Raw genomic sequence first — 21,058 nt, 5'->3', positions numbered from 1 at the left:
AATTTGAAGTTTGGACAATCAGAGTGAAAGATCAAATCAGACAGAAATTCTGTCAGCATGAGCAGTGTGTGTGTGTGTGTGTGTGTGTGTTTGGGAGAGGGGGTTGTAAAGGACTAGTGTGCATGATTTAGTGGCATCTAGCTGTGAGGTTGCAGTTTGCAACAAACTGAATACCCCTCTGCCTCTCCTTTCATGTGTGAAGGAGAATGTACGGTGGTCACGAAAAATGTGAAAGGCCCTCTCTAGAGCCAGTATTTGGTTTGTCCGCTCTGGGCTACTGTAGAAACATGGTGGTGCAACATGGCAGCCTCTATGGAAGGGGACCTACTCCCTATGTAGATATAAAGATTCATTCTAAGCTAACAAAAAAAAATCATATTTTTATTAGATTAGACAGTATTTGAAACACACTTCTGAATATTATATTCCATTTCTGCCAATAGATGCTCATAAATCTTATACACTGGTCCTTTTTAGACATTTTTTGAGGTCAATATTTCAGAGTCACAGTTAAGTGTTTTTCAGAAACCTGTCCATTCACAACTTGAATAGACTCATATCTGGACAAACAGTTACAACAAGTGCTCTCTTGACTCCACAACAAGCCCAAAGTCAATAGGTATGGAAATCACAGACAGAAAGTGGAGCCATGGGATTGTACTGTAGTAACAAAGGATATGCACAGGATATCACATTCCACAGTTTGCTTTCACCTTAACAAAAGGCAGAATGTGGAACGTTCACCACGCTTTCTCTACACATGGCTATTTGTTGGCTCTTCTGGACAACTTAGTAGGTCACAGGTCAAAATCAAAACTTTTGCCTTTGTCTGGACTTTTCACATGGCATCCATTTCCTGATTGCCATATTCTTGTTACATAATTACAATATATACGGTACCTGTTCTTCTTCTTCTTCTTCTTCTTCTTCTTATTGCTTCATTTCAATCATAATCTATTTTTATCATATACTGTCAATATGACTGCAGTGCTTTATTTTATTTATTTATTTATATATATATTTTTTACAAATGTGGGTTGTTATTGTTTTTAAACTGTTGTTTTCTGTTACATCAGATTGGACCTGTGGAACTAGAACAAGTTTATGTGAAAATGTATGAAATGCTTCTGTTTGTACATATGAACCATATTAGGAGTAGACAACATAGATAAAATCCTGTATTATGTAATTAGAATTTTATATGACCATATCAAGTTGATGGGGGGAAAAAACAATATTGTAATCAATCAGTCCTGATCATTAATTTGCATAAATGTTCACATTGTCTGATATCAAAGCACAGCTACCTCAGTGTAAATGATTGCAAAAGGATCTTTTCAGTGTAAAAATCGTCATATTGTCTACCCCAAAATCGTACATATGTGTCGCTGAGTCTCTGTTGTCCTTATGTTCTAGTGTCCAGCTCCGCTCATGGTCTCCAGATGAGAAGAGTCACAGGCTGTCTAGACCCCTCTCACAGGTTGGTTCTGTTTTATTTATTTATTTATTTATTTATTTATTACTAATCAAATCCTCTTTTTATTTTTTTGTTCCTTTTGCAACTGCTGCTTTTGAAACACACATTTTCAGATGTTCACAACTGTCCACCCTGTAAAAGAGAAACAGCTGAATTCTAGCAATGAAATGTCTTTAATTAGTAGGGGATGAATGGTTTTTAGTGATTATTTAATGGCTGTCTTCTCCAGCCAGAGTTTGTTTTGTTCCTTTCTTTGTACTGTCGCTGCTATAGAAAATAAGTTCTCGACTTCACATTCTAGTTGATTTCATAGTAGCACGACTTTTTGGGTATCGTATAAAGAACTAGTTTGGGACCTATAGAAGTACACTGTACCAACACATACAGATGTTTAGATAAATGTTAAATGCCCTCATAAAGTCTTTCATCTGTATCAGTTTCAGGCTGTAGTTGACTCAGACAGCATAGATGAGGGTTTTTGTCCTCTCATCTGTAGCGCCTTGTGGGATGTATTTATTTTGACTGCATAGCCCCATTCTATAAGAATAACATTTCAGTTCTTAGCTTATCCTGTGAATTGTTACTCACTGATGCCACAAAAGATGCCCTACAAAGGTTAGGGGAGTCCAGAGAACTGCATGTGGACTTCACAATAACAGCAGGATACAGAGGCATGACATTTTTATAGTGGGGAGTGTATGAACTAAAAAGGCCAGTCTTTTAAAATATCTGACATTAAACTGAACAACAGTCTGAAGCTGTTTGATTCAAAGCGCGCTCCAAGCAACAAAAAAAGTCAAAACAATGGCCTTAACCTTTAGTTGTCTGAATGGAGACTCATTAGTCTCAGTAAGCAGTAAAATATGGAAAGTGGTAAAATACAGACTTGGGGTTATCGTGAGACTGCCGCTAAACTATGTTGTGCTTATTTACAATTCCAGCAACAAAACCAGGAGGGGGGACTCAGGCGTCTGGAAAGACTTCAGTGAATTTAAGAGAGAAAATGTTGTGGGAAAGTTCATCATGAACTATTTCAGCTATGTCTTCATGCTTAGTCTCAAGCATGGGTCCCACTGAAGACCGAACATGTGGGATGACAGAGCAGGAAAAAACATACAAGACCTTTGGTAATGGCACAAGGAATTCCAGCCATTTTTATAACTCTTGTGAACATTACATAAAGTTAAATAAATAGGCAAAGGTTTGAACTTCAAAACATTCAAACGTTCCTTCTGAGAGGCTGCTGGCTGAAAAGGTCTGGGATCTGTTGTCCTATTTAGATGTAAAATGGGATTCAGATGCACTGTCACACACAGGAGTGTCCAGTCTTTGAGACCGATGGCTTACATACTTTGAGAATGATGAACCAGTCTAGTCATGATATTACTTAGTGGGTCTTTTGAGGAAGGCATTATTACTTTTCTTGAGCAGTTCTGACCAGTCTGTCTAAATAAAATTCTCCTGTCAGTCATGACCTCATAAAATCTGGTCCCAGCAAAATAATGTTTTCAGGAATGCAATACAGAGTCCCTCCTAATATTTAATTTGATGTGACTATAAAGCTGCTTGTCAAGTTGTCTACCTCAAGTTTTTTTAAGGCAGGGAGGGTGTGTAGGATGTCTGTATGCAGACATGAATCAGCTCTGTGACTGGCTCTCTGTTAAGGCAGATCCAACTGACACAAGTGTGATATGTGATGTTCATTTGAACGACTGACGCCCCAGGCAGACAGTGAACTGCAGATAATGGTGCTGTCTCATGTCAAGTCCTTACAGTCAGAGGGAAATTAGCTTTTGCTTAGCATGAATGCTCTTGGATAAAAAGTATCATGATTTTCGAGATTTAAGTAAAAATGTCTGAATGAAGGTTTCTTTTTGTTGTTGTTCTTTGGCGGCACCTGTGGCTGAGTGTCCATACAGTGTGTTCTTCTGAGGACCACTGTCTTTTTTCACATTTTCTCAGTTAGGTGGCTGCCAAGAAAAAAAGCAGTGCACTACACATTTTTAAATCATTTTTTTGTGCAGCTGCTTTGAGTGCTCTAGTGAATTTTTCCGAAAGGCACTGGTGTCGTCACTGTACAGTAGCTCCTTTTCAGGCAACCAATCATATAATGGATAATAAAAACAAAGGTACAATGCCAATCTGGCGGTTAAAGTTGTCAAGATATTATTGTCATAGAAACAAAACCCATGTGTAATGCTTCACTAAAAAAGCGCTTTTCTGCCAGAGAAAAGTGCTAGAATATGGACAAACCCCGTAAGGCAATAATGGGTAATTACAGGTGTGTTTATGCACCACACGTCCCTGAGACAGTTCACTTACAAGTGAATTGAAGAACATGTCTGTTGTGTTAGCTCTGCCTATAGACCAACCACTGCTGGGTGATAGAAAATGTGTCACTAACTGTGCGCCACTTATTTTTCCTGGAAATGTTGCCACTGTAACCCAGTTTGTAATACTGCAAATGCAAGGGCTTTCATCAGTGGGCCATAAACTCAGTCACCATTGTGTTGCCTCATTTGGTGATAGTGACTTAGCAGACATTTATTTCATCTCAAGATTATTACTTTATGTCAGGGTGGTGGTTGTTTAATGTGTAGCTCTGGGAAATGAACCATTTGACATCACAGTTGAGTATTTTGGAGCTTTTTAATGTGGCACCCCACAGAATTTTACACACAAGCAGTTTTGAAGAACACAAAGAGTGCTGCAAAGCTTGTGAAAACAGTTTTAAAAACAAGTTTTAAAGTCTGAGAAAACCCCCATGATGTCATTCGGGTTATTCAAATCTTAAATTGGACTTGAGCCTTATAATTTGTAACACAAAGCCTGTGTTACAAACTTGGGATTTGAATTTGAAACACATGAGGGTTTAATGAAAGCTATTAAGTTGCATAGTGGGAAATGTAGGATTCTGTGTTTTCTGAGCGTCACCCATACAAGGGATTAAAAGTGAGGATGTCTTGGCCTCTGCTGCTTCATTTTCCTGTGGAACAAAAGTCTCTTGTGAGTCCCTCAATTTAATGAAAATGCAATGCTTGTTTTTAACCCTTTTTAATGACTCTACAAAAGGGTCTTAAAACAGTTTTAGTTTGCACTACAGTTGGTTGGTCACATCAGTTCCTTTGGCTGAATGGTCTTAACAGTTAAAGTTTTTATACCCATTTCAGTTCATTGATATTACATTGTAGGTTTCAATATATTATTTCTCACAGAAGGCAATGTACGCCTCTGTTAAGTACAGATTCGGATGCTTTCAGCAACAATCCAAAGCCACATTCAAAAACCCACTGTGGAGCTATAGTGAGGCTGCGGCAAGCAAACCATGGTGGAGCAAACTTCCGTATTGGCCTACAAAAAACACATTAGGAACTGTGTTGCGGCTCAGATCTCTCTCAGCGAGCACCGAGGAATGAACTTGCTGCTGTCATGGCTGTCCGTCCGGGACGGCCTCGCATGTTTGTGGTATTTATGGAGTCGCCTGTTCTCCCATTCTCCTTACCATTTTTAAATTCACCCATTTCTCTCATTCTTCTTATGTTGGAATCTCTGTCCTCTGGGAGGCTTTACATTCCTTCTATTCCCCTGTTCTCCAATATCAACTTGGCCTTTTTTGGACTGTTCAACTGTCCATTCAGTAGCTTTGAGTTAATACCAAGTTCTAAATGTTGAGAGGAGTGCTGCTTGCTTTGTGCACTACGTTTTCCTTCTTTTTTTCCTTTTTACTGGTCTGAAAGCTGATTTGGATTTTCTTACTCTGCCGTCTATGCTTGACAGTCTTGCTGTTTACCATCATCCAGCCTGGTGGATGAGAGTTTTGGGTTTTGGCTGACCCCTTCCTCCAAAAGATGCCTACTCTGGTTTTAAAGTGGTGACGAGCCTCCCGCCGCAGTACTGTGATTAGTGAGTAGAGTTCTTTTAGAGTGCTTGGTGGGGAAATGGCTGGGAAGAGGCCTGCCTTGGGCACTGTGAGCATTATGCTGCTCGAGCTGGCATGAACACAGCAGACCAGTGAATGCTGAGATGTGGAGCCTCCATGACAAGGGCCTCTGTCCTGACTGAGAGGTGCAGAGTGCTGCTGTATCAGGTGATCAGCCACTCTGAAAAGCTCCTAAAAGGCTTTTCCACCCTTGTTTTGGCTTCCTAAGTGAGGAGAGTGGGATGCGCAACAGGATCCCCCATTTTCCAGGGTGTTGGATATCCTGAGAAAATGCCCATGTACAATGGTGGCTGTGATGGCAGACGCCATGGACGGTTGGTGCTGCTTTTTCCTCTGTGTCACAAGGCCTGTCGTTGTGTGATGGGAGCTGGAAGAAGTGGGGGAGGGGGTGGAGCTGAGTGGACACCACGGAGTCTACTGACTTTCCCAAACTGTACTTAAGCCATCACACCACTCTGCAAAGCCTTGAGTGCTTTAAAAAATGCATGTCCCTCATGCTGATTACAAGTCCAAACTGCCTGTAGCACCCACACATGTATGATAATATTTAATGATTAGGAATGCATGTTTAAAATGGATACTCCACTTCACAGCTTTTGTCTTGAGTGCAATTAATCTTTACTGAAGGATTTTGACTGATTCTGCTGAATTTTGTGTGTCACTGTCATCTCAATGTTTGTCAGTGGTTAGTGCATCCAACATTTGTATAGTGTTACTTTCAACACAATTTTCCCTTGGGACAAGAATGTTTGCCCTGACCTTTTACATTTTTTAAATTTTTTTAAATTTTTCATTCATATGCACAGTAATAAAACAAACAAAAACAAATTATATTTCACAGTACAAAGGCAAATAACTGTGCAGGAGGGGAAAATAATCCCAAGGGGCTTATATAAAATCCTCCCCATTTTAGTATAAAAAATCACCGAAACATATCGACCAAATAAGAAGAGAGAAGAAAGAAAGAAGCAGGAAGGGGCAAAAGACAAATCAAATACAAAAACAAGCAACAAAGAGAAAAAAAATTCTCATACTATACCATACCATCAGTTGACAACATGCATTAATGTTTTTCAGGAAATCTTTGCAGTACATCTTTATCAAAAGCTTAAATCAGGGGCTTTGCAGGAAGCATCCACCCTGCTGAATTGCCCTGAAGAAACAGATCCCAAACTACCATCTTACCCTGAATTTTGACCATCTTGAGAGGAAAGACAAATGCAAAGCAAACTGTACAAATTTCCATTTATGACTCTAAACTCGTTCTTAAGGTGGATTGATTCACTTAGTCAGGATTGTTTTGTTCTGTCATGTCATGATGGGACTCGCTGTGTTCCTGGGCTTTGGGATCTACTAGCTCACCACTATGACAAAAGGGGCAAAGGCATCCTAGATTGCTTTAAGCTGGGCAAGAGATTGTATCTGAACTGGCCGGCCAGTGTCATGAATCAGAGCATCTGTTTATATCATCAAGAAATGACCGCAACAGGATCTCTGTTGCGATGAACTGGGCCAAAACCAAACTGCTTTTCATGAGACATGACCCGTCACTGGGCCATTAGGACCAGGCTCCTTGTCTGGGTTTGCAGTTGCTGCACTTTGAGGTTCCTGAGGGTTGCCTCAATGGGCTGCCTGATCCTGTGCTGGGACAGGGTGGTTGCTTTTATAAATATCTCTCCTTGTGCAAAATGGCCAGATCATGCAGGAAGACACTTGGTGTTGGGACCATGCAGACCAAACCTTTCCTCTTTGTGCTAAATTTGGTGGATTTGCCTTGGCTGTTTGACATGTCAGTGAGCTCTTTATCCAGTGGGTACAGTAAACATCTAGCTATACATTCTTTATTCCATACATATCCGTCTGTCCACTATTCTCATCATGACAGGCAGGCCTGCACAACATTCAGCTCTGTCCTGCTCTATTCTAGAGGTTTTTGTGGATATGAGTGCAAAGCTGTGGTCATCGCTTTGGAGCAGAAATGGAGACTTGGCATGCAGGAATAGAACAGAGTTTATGTTTTTAAATGGAGTCAAAATGTAAAATTGTATATTGCACGCACTGTTGGTTACAGATGGAGGTTACAAGAAATCTTTATCTTCAAGACTGGTGACTCAGAGGTAAATTCACTTCACCTGTAGGGGCATGAAATACAGATGTGCATATCCTTGATGATGTTTGAGAATGATGTACTATTTCAGGTTGGACATGAGTGGGTCTGTTGTTTGGTTTGGCAGGCCAGTGCTGTGCTAAGCCAAGCCAGTGTTGGGGGAGTGGTGCTGGCAGTGGCCACAGTGGAGGGATGTTTTCTTCTTCACCGCACAGTGAGCTCTGTGACCGGACAGAGTGAGGCCTTTCACGTGGACGCGTAGCCGTTAAGCTTCGGATCCATTGTGGCCGCTGCACAGGCAGCATGCCTCTCCTCATCCCTACTGATTGATCAGCACGCCTGTTTTTCTTTCCCCTGGAGTGGAAAAGCAAACTGGGGCACTTTTGATTCCCCGTGCTTTCCAGGCCCCCGGACACACTCATGGGGACACTCGGCCCTGCAAGTTTTATGGAGAAATGTTGGCCGGGAGAGATGGGCCTTTTTACAAGTTGGTGCTGTTTACGAAGGTGGCTGAGCGGTATGTCAACATTCCAAAAGTTGTTGTCAAGGGAACGACATGTATAACTGCCCCTCAGTGTATTCATGCCAGCAAAAACAGACATGTCAGCATATATTCCCCTAGTTTTACACAGGACAACACATACATTTCAGGGTAATCGTTACTATGGCTGCATTTGTTGATCATAAATCATAATTGTTAAAGTGGTAAAACGACATATGCTGTTAACGCTCTGAAGAATAATTCTGCTAAACTGAGACATCATAAATGTATGTCTTGCTGACATTATAGATTTATGTTTTAGCCATTCACGGAAATTCCTGTAGAAACATGAGTACTAGGCTGTACTTCATCATATTGTGCTGCATGTTAGGTTGTAGTACTATATTATGTAGCACAGTTACTATACCTCTGTGTGAAACCAAAGAATCAGACACACCAGATGGTTTCTGTCAGTATGCATAATGCAAGCCACGTCTAATTACTGCGGTTGTGATGCTTGCAGGCTTATTAACCATTAGGCACTGAGCTCTATCATCTTTATAGGGGGATTTTCACAGATGAGCTGGTATAAGTGGCACCACACTTTGATCCCCCAGCTCATTGTATCAATTTTGATCCACACGTGATTTAAATTCAGCTTTTTTTTAACATTACTGTCTTTTCATTGATGCATACAGTATGAAAAGAGGGATCCAGACAGCCATAAATTAAAGGTATCATGAAGCCCAGCGATTTAGTCCAACAATAATGAACTCCAGATGTCTAATGAGCTTTATATACTGTTCCAGTCAGAGCTTTGTGGGGAATTTAATAGGGATGAAAAATGTGTTGCTTGTAGCACCCTTCCTGGACAAATAAACACTCAGACTCTTTATGTATTCATTCCTCATTGTGTTTCTGACTTTTGGTGGTAGTGTGGTTGAGTGCCTCCCTCAGACCACCTTCACTATGATCACATGAGATGGCTTTAACTCACATCTAAAACTATTTACTTTTCATTATATACTTCATAATTCACAAACATTCAGATTTATCCACATGTATCATGTGCTGAATCTCAGCAGGAATGATGACTCAAACTACAGTGCAGAAAAACCTGATATTCTTTACTTTGCTAAACAGGCTTTGTAGCTACCACTTGTGAGCTCATTGATGCATCATGAAGTATTTTTTTCACACTGAATTATATTCAGAAAATGAAAATTGTATCTAACAAGCTGAACACGATACACTAAATAAAGCTCTGTAATAGTTGACAGTGGCAGTAGTGCGCTGAGTGACTTACGCTCACAGTCATACTGTTGTCTTCATCTCTCCGCTGTTCATTTGGCCTCTAATCTTGTACATATGGTTTATATCTGTAGGAGTCTGATGGTGTGTGGCCGTGGTGAACACATGGAGAGAGGGGGAGGTATTGGTACTGGCATCATGAAGATCTGTCACTTTATTCCATGTTAATGAATGCTGCACTATGTAAGCCAAGGCCAAGACTTAATATGTAGAAAGCATTATAGAGGATTGAGTTGATTGAGCTTGACTTCTAGAGCTTAGTGTAGTATAGACTGGGTACTTTATATGAAGAGTTTGAATTCAATAGAACAAATCCTCCATTTTTAAAAGGTGACCTAAGTATGGCCTCAGGTTGCAAATTTGGATCCTTTTTACATATATTGAGTGTTGGACTTGGAAATATGTTGAGTAAAAGAAATCCACTCATCAAAGCCTGCATAGGAGCATTAAGATAGTGGAAACAATTAATCTGCCCATATTTTTACCAAATGCCACATTTTCAAGCTTCTCATATTACGAGTATTTGAGGTGTTTTTATATCTGTGGGCCATTTATTTTATGGACACATTGATTAAAAATGCTGAATGATTGAAAGATTAAAGGGGACATAACATCCACATCTTAACATCTTTTTCATTTTTTTTTTAATTTGAGGGCTCTGCTAGAATATCTGGGCAACATTTACAGTTCAAAAATCTCTTTCTTTATAGTATACTGGCCCTTTACACAGCTCCTCAGTTCAGCCTCTGTCTGAAATGGGCTGTTTTAGGTCCTGTCTCTTTAAGGCTCCCTGTTCTGATTGGTTGGCTTCTGGAAGCTGTGTTACGGCTTCTTCCAGACGCGAGGGAGGTTACGTCAGCAAACCATGAAACAGACTTTAGTAGTATGATTTATTTACTTTCTATATGCTTTACTTGAAACTTATCAAACACATCCTTACATGTGTGAGCTTGAAGCTGATCCGAAATATGAGAGTGGACAGCGCAAACACTATATGGAAAAACAGCCATAGCAACCAATGCTACAGAACACACAGCTGTTTACTCGCATGCACGATGGGCAGACTTCAGCTCGTAATTGAGGTCTCAAAAAAATATGGCAAACAAAGTGTTCACAGCAGATTGAAGGTCTGGCTTTTGACCTTCAACCATTAACCTCAAGTTTTGGAATTTTGACCATGTTTGACATAGATATCCAACATCATAAAAGATAACAACAAAAAGGCATAATGTCCCTTTTTATTGATAATGACGGTTAATAACGGTTAGTTGCTGTTAACATGCTTTAACCTAAAGAAGGGTTTGTAACCATCAGCCAATAAACGTAGTCACCATCATTACTCTTATCAGCACTTTAGTCAGAGACCTCAGACCCTTCATAAAGCATCTGCAGTGGGATATAAAGCAATAAAAAGGGTAAAGAATGTTAATAACATGATTTTTTTTTCTTTTATAAAATGATGCCCTTTATTCAGCTGTATGTTGTGTTTTATTTGTTACAGAATGTGAACACAGTAATGCACCCATTGCTCAGACATAATTACAAGGTAGGGTCCATCAGTGACAGTGGATAACGAGTAGGTTACCGCCAGCCTCAGGTCTTTGCTCAGGACCTCCACCAATGCACACCGCTTGATAGGAAACACTGTACACAGCTGTGATTATTACCCAGCCCAGGATGTCTGGTGTCCCCCGCCTCATTGTAGTACAGCAGTCATGTCTGTGGTGGAGACAGTGAATTAGCAGTTACAGCACTTTCTTACAGCAGCACCAAGCTTCCCAAAATAAAAAGCTCCTCTAGGCATCTGTCCTGCACGCTGCAGGCCCATGCCCTGTAATTGAAGCTGCAGGGTGGTAATGATGATGATGCAGAGTGGCTTGCTTGGAGCCAGACTGAAGGCTCCTCCACTGGCACTGTCCCCAGCATCTCCCATGGGCCTTGATCTGAAACAGCTGTCCTCACTTCAATTCGCCATTTCCTGTTTATTTGTGTCTTGAAGCAGCCAATCACAGACCGAGGCTTGTTGTCCGTTTAAGAGTAATTCTCTTGCACTTTTCACAGTTTTTTCTCCTTTTGTATAAGTTCCTCTTTGAACATCAGCCAGTCACATTTAGGCATTTATTCATTTAAATCAGATCAAAGTAAGTTTATTTATCAAACACTTTTACTCAAATTGTGTTCAGAACAATTGTATAAACAACAATATATTTTTGGACACTCCCTTTACTTTCTGCTTTGAGAAATATTTCTTGGCATGGTTTATTGGGTTGCACCTGTCTTGGTCGACAATGACAATAAGTGTGCACGTGTGATTTTTACACACAAGAGAGAGCTTAATAGTGTCACATTTTTAATAGCAAACTTTTTCCATGGATATGTAGCCCGCCTTTCACCCAGTGCAGGCCATGGGTTGGCTTCAGCCCCCTAAAAATGTACACAGGATAAAGCAGGTATACAAGCTGGATGGATGCATGGATGATTAGAATAAACAGCCGACTGCAACTCAACCTTCCACAACTAGTCTGCCATCTTTGCTGCAGATGTCCTGCCCCTTGTAGAGGGAAAATTCCTGCAGGTTAGATATTTTAACATTTAAAGCCCCTGAAACTTTCATTGCTCTGTAACTTAAACTTAAATGCCCATGACTAAATAAGCAACAATCAAAGGTAACGTTGAAGAAAAACACATCAATATGTAGTATTTATTAAGATTTTTTTTTTTAAGATTTCTTCTGACATAGACACCTTTTTATTAGCAGTAGAGAGACAGGAAATCACGGGGAGAGTCCTCTGGGATTCAAACCAGGGTCCGCTGCATATGTGGCATGCGCCTTAACCACTCGACCACCTGTGCACCTATATCAAGAGTTAACAGTCAAAAAGTGGTTGATCAATTGTGTGGGTTGATCAGATGTTACTTGGATCTGACTGGTGCACCAAAGTATATGTGATATTAAATTTTTCCCACCATCAAACCAGTAAAAAAGCAAAGACAAAAACAAATGCGATACTATAGATAGAAGCTGATTGGGAGAATAGGTTTTCAGGGCCTTTGCTCATTCATCCTCTTCTGTACAAAACCCTTCAGTCTCAGGCTTATATAATGCAAAGTGAATAGTTGAATGTGTTATTCCAGACTATCGCAGCATACCAGTGACTTCCTCTAATGATCCCACATATGTTGACTACGAGCTGCTGATTATAGTTCAGTGCAGCTTTAATCAGAGCTTCCTCTTCTAGTCGGCCACAGGAACCAGGAAGAACTGGCTGATGGATTTTCTCCAGTGGTCTCTCCCATCTTTTGAACCTTGCTCCCATCCAAGACCAAATAATAGGCTTCCCTCGGCTTGGCTGAGCCCCTCCCTAAGTTTGTTGGTGCATGAGACATGGGGGCATTGTTGGCACTGGCCTGGTGCAGTTAACCACATGCATTGTAGCCTTGAGATCAACCATGTGTAATGGTTTGAGGGCTTACAATGGAACAGTGATGATTTTTAAAACAAAGCAGTTTCGGGAGATCCAGTCTGAAGCAGCTGCCAGCTGTACCATGGTTACTGCTATAAAAGGCTGGCATCGGAGGCTGTCACAGTGCAGCGCTTGTTTTTTTCCCCCTCTTTCTTCCTTTTGTTTTTCTTTACTTCATTGCATTCCTCTTGAGTCTCATAGATCAGAGTTGAGATTTCTGTTGGACAGCATGAAGATTCACATTCAGTAGCCAGACACTTATATAACATAGGCTTGTTTTGCATTATTGTGGATTCATGTGCACATACTGTGTGGCTTCACTAGGTCTTCCTGAAGGAATCCCTAAAGCATGTATGTCTATCAGGTATATGTGCTTGAGATTGGTTCACAGCAGGAGAGGACGTGGATGTCTCTATTCTTGTACTCTGATGATATGGAATATGTGATCTTATGAGCCTGCAGTTATTATGCAGGGTTTATCCTTGGAGGAATCTCAGGGAGACGTCCCAATGATCGTTTCTGGTAAAGGCTTCCTGGCACGCACCACTAATCTGCCCACTCACTAAGGAAAAAGAAGAGGAAAATTGGACTCAATTGAGAACAGAGACATTGTTCAAAGAGTTGCTGAATTGGAAGCGGGTGCTGGCATTGGACACACAAATCTTTGACTCCATCAGTGCCACTGTGTCAGCATCAAGCTCCTGCATCAACTCCAACTTGAGTCTCCAAAGTTTGCCAGTTCAAAGAGCCGGGTGGAGACATTTCTCCCTCGGATGGAGCCTGTGCAACATGCCAGCTGGTGACGGTTGAGGGAGAAAAATTCAGTAAACTTTATTGTGAAAACTCTGGAGTTGTCTGTGGACTGTTGGATTCACAGTCTTAGTTTTCCTGGACTGTGCACGGACCGTAATAACTTTGTTTCCCCAGCAAACTGGAAGTTGTGAAACTCTTAGGAGGCTTGTTTCTTTTTCTTTTAAGTTTATTATTTAGTTTGAATATTACAGCAGTGCATTGAGTATACTGTCGGGGACCAATAAGTGGTCAGTATTTCAGGTGACCATGGTTATGGCCCAGACAGTGTTGTGGGTAAAACAATTTGTTTGTTGGGATTCCTGACAGTAAAAGTGTCTGGCTTGAGTTATGTGCTGTGCAGACTTAGTCCAGGTGTGCAGAGTGTTTAGTGTGAACATGTGCCTAAGGTCAATTTCACTATTGGCTTACTCACACTCTCTTATGATAAAATTAAACATAGATGAATCAACCTTTGCCCATAATGTTGTAACTGCTCTTGACTTTGGTTTCTGCTAAGAACAGCAACAATAAAAACATGTCATTGGCTCATCTGCAGAAGTTTTATGAGCTTCTTACAGTAGGTATGTAGCGCCCTCTTCTGTCAGAAAGTTAAAATGATCAACTTAACTATAACTGAGATGGTTTGCCCCCAAGTGTCCTTCCTGAATTACACAGTTGTTTGATTAGTAAGCGTTTAGTTTATCTGAATTAAGTTATTGACAAGTGGAATGTCTTCTCTTATGACATGATGATCCTGTTTATATTTGCCATGAATAATTGTGAGATTTGCACTGCATGTGGAACTCATTCAAGTACATGGTAGTTCTGCCTTTCCCATCAAACTAAAGCTGGTCAGTGCCAAACATCTGTTGCCACACAATCTGTCTTCTATCAGCAGAGACAGTACAGTTCTGATATGAATAATCATCAAGATAAAATGTGGAAATGGTCGCTGTGATGGAAACTGATCAGTCAGCAGTAGAGGAATATTTGTCATGACTCAGGTGGCAGAAACTATTTCACACGGCACTGAAAATAATCAAACAATGATGGAGTGTGTTGTTTATTCTGCACTCGAAACTGAAAGAACTTCTCCTGGTTTCAGGCAAATTGGACAATAATAAAGTCACAGGAACAATCTCCTGTGTTGTGTATGGGCTGTTTCTACATCTGGAGCTTGTTTAAGCTTCTGATAAATCTTGACTAAATATATCCTACATGACTGTGTGTCAGGCTTTGTTTTATTTCAGGTTATTATTTAGTGAAGACCTCTTAGATTTAGAGTTTCCTGACATAAGGACGCAACATTTGTTCAGTGCCAGTGTGCTGCTTGGTGGAGCAGTAATCCAAAAATACTGCCTGCAAATTCCTGCCTCTGCACTGAACGTAGCTCTTTGTGTGAATTTTTTTTACAGTAACATTGCATCATGGTCTAAGCACTTGCACACTGTCTCAACAGATTCCACAACTCTGAACTCCGAACTTGGTTTCAGCTTCAGCAGGAAGTTTGACTTTCATGCTTACTCACACTTTCATTGTTGTTTGTTCTTCCTTCATAGGACTTCTCCTCCTCAGACTACAGAAATAACTCTGTGTCCAGCAGAACCCCCACCCCACCAGGACGCTACTCACCCCACAGTCCCATTGACCGGGATGTACCCATGTCCCCTCGTCGCAGGTAAAGACCACTCGGGTTGCAAACCATAGCCATAGTCCATAAACCGTACCATAATTCACTGTAATCTAAGTGATGTTTATTACTACTTGCCATGGAAACATATATCTAATCTTTTAATGATTCAGTTTGTTGAGTAAAAAATGGTTTGCAGTAGAAATATGACCTGCTGTATCAGTGTGTGTGCATATTATACAGACAGTCATTTGGCGCCATCCAAAGGCCGGTGGGGATTACAGCCGCAAATTCATGTCTAAGAAATCAACATCACCCAGGCCTGAAAAGTTTATAGACTATTCATTTACATAGAATAGAGAATAACAGGAAAAGTTTTCAATATATAGTAAGTGAACTAGGGCTGCAAGTAATGATATTTTTCAGCCATCGATTAATGTGCTGGTTATTTTCTACATTTTGTCTACAAAATGTCAGAAAACAGTGAAAAATGCTTGTTATACTATTTTAGAGCCCAAGGTGACATCATCACATGTCTTGTTTTGTCTGATCAGCAGTCCAAAACTGAAATCTACTCATTTTACTATCATGCATTGACACATAAAAGCTTCAAATCCTCACATTTGCAAGGCTATAAACAGCAAATACTTGGATTTTTTTTCTTAAAAATAACTAAAACGATTATTTAATTGTCAAAATGGTTGCTGATTATTTTCTGTTGATCATTGTAACCCTAAAGTCAATGTTACATGTTACATTTGTTTGAGATTGTTGCAGAGATGTGTTGATTCAACTGTATGTGATTTAGTCCAGTTTTCAGGCTGTAGTTTCATTGTACTGATATAACATTCCTTTGTATATTTGTAATCATTGTTTCCTTCTTTCAAAAGTCTGTCATTTGGTGCACAACTGTTAGGCAGCTTGTGAATTCAGTGCTGTTGAGCAGCTGGCTCTTTGTGCTTAGAGCTATTTACAGCTGCACTCTTGCGTCTGAATTTTCAGCCTTTGGGAAACACAATACTGTGTTCCACCACCTGCACTGCAGTTTGCCTTTTCCTGCTTCGCCCCCTCTGATGAGGTGATGTGACTGTAACGTGACTCATTTCTTAACATGCAGGTGCTGCTCTCTTAACATTTTTGAATTCACTTAGACTCAATAATGTTTTTTTGCCTCAACAAAGACGAAAATCTGTTTTCCTTTTTAGCCTTTCACATAATCGTTTGTGTATACTGTCTCTCTGCTGAAGAGCCTGGTGCCTGTGTTTTCACAGTGCAGGATGGTTGACTTTGGCCCCGGTTCCCTCCTGGTAACCACGGCTAGTGATATGACGTGTCAGCAACTGCAGTCATATCCAAACACCCCATGTTCCCAAAAAAGTCAGATTTTACTTCTCCCCCTAATTGGCCCCCAGTCTGGAGCCCCCAGCCTGCACACCAAGCCTCTCCCTTCTCCTCCCCAGCCAATCACAGACTCAGCGACACCCATTTACCCACCCACTTTATGTCGCGTGGCCAATGAGTTGGAGTCCAGGGGCACACCTTTCAGTCAGACTCTTGTTTTTCTGTCTTGTCTGGTATAGATAGAGGTGTGCGCTCTGCATCTGGATGTGTGTGCGCTAATATTGTTCTACACTCTGAGCTACTATAGCGGTGTTAGAAATACAGGGACTGTTACTGGAGAGAATAGTTGTGCTCCCTCTCTTTGTTCCTTCCTTCTTTCTTTCTGGGGTGAGTCTCACCATTTCGAGATTTGACATTTTTTATTTATTTTGTCGGCATGTTCTGACTTAAGGTTAGGTGTTGTATTGCAGGGATGTCGGTTTGAGAAATGTGGTTTGAATTAAGCATTGTGATCTTAAATATGTTTTGGCTACACTTACTGTGAGACTCTGCTATGACTAGATCATTATCATTGCTCCTCTGTGCCAAGTCTGGTCTATACACCCAACAACATGTTGTCCTCAGATGCAGACATTGTGTAGACAGGAGAACATTTTATATGCAGTTTTCAGATATCATGCTATTTTAAGTTCCTCTGATTCTTTGTCAGATCTGCATGCTTCTGGAAACCCACACACTCTACTGCTTGTTCAGATGAACGCTGTTCCCTCTGACCCTCACTGCTGTTATTTGTTTTCCACCAATTTGACCTAGACTTTCCATTTGTTTTGAGATTACATGTGAGAAGGGATGGTGAGTTTAGCGAAAAAAGGAAATGGATTGCTGAGGGTGGAGCTGAGCATTTGGAGAACTTGGAGGGTGTCCTTTAGAAGTCTGTTTTCAATTTGAACCATGTTCAGTGATGCAGAAGAAAGGGTCTGTGTTTTTTTATTCGGCCGCATATTTGTTGTCTTGTCTTGTTTGCCGTCTCCTGTTACAGCCATGTTCATCTGGTGGAAAGCAAACTCCTTTAGCTGTAATGCAGGCTGGAACAGTATACATACACAGCCGTATGTCGAGTTTATGAAACCTCTGTTGTACGAACATGTGGGACACAGACACAGTGATGAGATTTTACAAGCACAATAATCATGTAGATAGTGACAGTTTTTATTGTTTTGTCAATGCACTTGTGCACATTGGAATTGAAATTAATCCATGACCGCAAGGGTGAAATCCTGACTTGCAGCTTTAAGGGTGTTTAAGACTCAAAGGCATGACTCAAACTTTCATACAATTCATACCATTTTCACCCAATATTAGGACAGTGCAGCAGGAACAGAATTTTTTTTGTTTGTTTTGACTTGCCAAGTTTGTCACCTGACCTCAGTCTAACTGAGCTGGTGTTTCACCAACTGAAGGCAAGAAAACCCCCTTAAACTGGCTGCAGAACAGACATGGCCGAGGAGATACCAAGTGTATCATAGGCTACGTTCACACCGCAGGCCTTAATGCTCAATTCTGATGTATTGCTCAAATCCGATTTTTTGTTTGGCTGTTCATATTATACTTTTAAATGTGGCCTGTCTGCGGACTGCGATGTGAACAACTCATGCTCATGAAGTGACCCGCATGCTCAGTTGATCATTAATGACGTCACACACAGAACAGTGTTTATGGAAGCGAACATGGCAACAGCCAGTCAAAGTTGCATTAAATGCGACCTGACTGTTCAGGTTGTGGTCATCTGATATGTATCCGATTCAGTACCACATTTGAAAGTGGCCTGAATCGGATTTGGAAATGTCAGATTCAATGCAACTTGTGCTGTTCACATTGTCAGAAACAAATCAGATATGGGTCACATTTGAGCGAACAAATCGGATTCAGGTTACTTTTAACTGTGGTGTGAACGTAGCCTAAGACCTCAGACTCAGTGAAATTACATTCAATTCTTGTAACTTTGGGTATTGTGCACTGCATGGTACACTGCTTTCCCAACCCAAAGCTTAAAATCAACACTTTACTCTCGCACACTGAATTTGAAATTAAACAAAGATTAGGAGGTTAAAGAGCAAACACAACCAGGCGTATCATTGTCCAAATACTTCCTGGCTGCACTGTCCTTCTAAGTTTCTCCTTGTGCTATAATACAACCATACACAAGGCCCGAAGTGGTAGTAGAAGCACTGTTAAGCATAGCATCAATGTTGAGGTTTAAGGGCAGATTCTTCTCACCACAGGTGTCAGGTCAACTGTAAATGTTTGGGAATATTTATTGTATGTGACAACAGGTGGGACAGTCAGTCAGGTTAACTTGACTGATTGTGGTTGACAGCTCAGCTGGGATTGTCTGCTCTGTTGGCGACAGGTGAAAGGCATCAAACCACACCTGGCCAACAAGTGCACCCGGCCAACCGGTTCCTACTGACAGCAAACACTTATCAGCTCCCTCCACACGAATACACTGACACAAGGACATACTTTGTGTTTTGGTCTTTCTTTTACTCACTAATACATCTGTCACTTGAGCTTTTAACACATTTCATGTTTTTTCAGCAGGAGTAGGGAGAGTTGGCATTTAACCACACATAAAGTGCGGAAGAAGCAGTAAAAAGTAACCGCTTTTCCACCACACCAGGGGTGAAGAATTTGCTTGTAAAATGAGCCACTGTTCTTCTCGCTAATTGCTTAATTAGCTGACGGGGTATACTTCCCTTAGGTGAAAGCTTCCCCTCCCCTCCTGTGAACTGACTGGCTGGGAGTCAACACAAGACACAGAGTTATACGACTTTCTCTTTGAAGCAGAGCTACTTCATTAATATTTGCTGCAGAATATATTTTCATTGTTTTCTGTCATGCCTTACCTTTAGTTAAGCCCAGGAATTTCTGATTCTTTACACAATCATGGCTGCCGAAAAGATTTAACCACTGTTATTTTCCATTATAAAATATTTTACACATACTATATGGGTTTCACAGTTTTGTTCACTAACATCTTGTTTGTGTTTAGGCTGTGAGTGTGATGTGTAACTGGACACAGTTTGGCCTCTTGCCTGTGGTGTGCAATCTAGATTGTATGCTTGGAGGTCAAAGTCTCAAAGCCAGCTGCTGCCCTTTCCTTAATTTCCTCTGGATTCCATTAAACCTGACTCATTAATGTACATTTTCTACTGCACACATCACAGAGAGCTCTTTGTATGCATTTAGTGCATGTGATCACCTTTTGACCTGTGATTTATTTTTCTATTTTTTTCTACAGTAGTACGAGCTCTGACTTTGCCATGCAGAGGTTTGACAGGGACTCAGAGGTGTACAAGATGATCCAGGAGAATAAGGAGTCCCGCACGGCGCCTCGTCAGTCCAACACCTTTAAAATGCTGCAAGAGGTCCTGGAGGCTGACGAGAAAGGTGGAACAACACAGCTTCTCACACACACACAATTAAAAAGAGAAAGCATTTTCTATTTAACTCACTAGTGTATATCATTGCACAATCTGTTTAATGAATTTATATTCAGTCTACCCAGGAAAAGTACATTAATGGATGGATGGAGGACCAAAGTAATTTGATTGCATGCATGCACTTATGGCATGCACTTATAGTCTTTGTCAGTAACACCCTGCAGAGGTTGTTCTCCCAATCTAGTTATTACCATCAAATCCAACATAATTTACATAATCTCTTGCATTTGTTTGCTGGCGCCTCTCCATTTTGAAATCCTTGTGAAATTGCAGAACAAATGAGTGCCAGTTACTAAAGAGTGACCTTTATCACCTGTGTTGCATGAAAGGAAATACTCTCCTGTGTGCAGTTGAAATTATGAATAGAATATCATGGAGTGCATCTTTTTTTTCCCCCACTTTGCTTTGATAAATGATGGTGTAACTAAATCCAGATAATAACATTCTCTCATGACATGAAAATGGCCAATGTGTTGAAACCTATTTCACAAAGCAGATCCCATGGGTGATGACGAATGAGCAACACAAACAGGCTCTGCAGACAGAGAGCAGTGAAGACCAATAACATTTTGATGTGATGAACAGAAAGATACACGCCTATCAGGACATCCAGTGAAGCAGCTCTGGTTATGCATGTTTTATTTGACTGCAGGGGCAGCCTTGAAGTTCCCAGGGAAGCTTTCACCCAACGCCCCAATACCAAGCGCACCAGTGGCAGGAGTCAGCAAATACCACACCTGTGAGAAGTGTGGCACCAGCATTGTGTAAGTCTTCTGCCACCTGCAGTCAGATTTGCTGGGATAACATACGTGTGAATGATCAGGATAATTTGCCCTTTAATGTGATAAATGTTCCACATGAATAGTTTAATGTGTGTACAAGTGCAGTTTGTTTTTAACGAAAACAAGATTTGATTTTCTAAATACAACATGTAGATCATAACTTTACTTTGTGTTGTCATCTTTTGGGAATTTTTTAAGGAAATTCAAGTGATGAGGTCAACCATTCCATC

General features: G+C 40.7%; 1 protein-coding gene across 1 annotated transcript in view; it reads left to right on the top strand.

Annotated features, from left to right (window-relative positions):
- pdlim2 (PDZ and LIM domain 2 (mystique)) overlaps nucleotides 1-21,058 on the top strand; it is a 37,544-nt gene that overhangs the window by 15,171 nt on the left and 1,315 nt on the right. The window contains exons 6-9 of the mRNA XM_053325700.1: nucleotides 1,417-1,480; nucleotides 15,132-15,250; nucleotides 19,845-19,993; nucleotides 20,699-20,810. Coding sequence (XP_053181675.1) covers nucleotides 1,417-1,480; nucleotides 15,132-15,250; nucleotides 19,845-19,993; nucleotides 20,699-20,810 — 444 coding nt within the window. The remainder of the gene's footprint in view (nucleotides 1-1,416; nucleotides 1,481-15,131; nucleotides 15,251-19,844; nucleotides 19,994-20,698; nucleotides 20,811-21,058) is intronic.

This window comes from Scomber japonicus, chromosome 9 (genome assembly GCF_027409825.1).
Source record: "Scomber japonicus isolate fScoJap1 chromosome 9, fScoJap1.pri, whole genome shotgun sequence".
NCBI classification, from domain to species: Eukaryota; Metazoa; Chordata; class Actinopteri; order Scombriformes; family Scombridae; genus Scomber; species Scomber japonicus.
The sequence above is the reverse complement of the archived record's forward strand: the minus strand, read 5'-3'. Positions and strand labels throughout refer to the sequence as shown.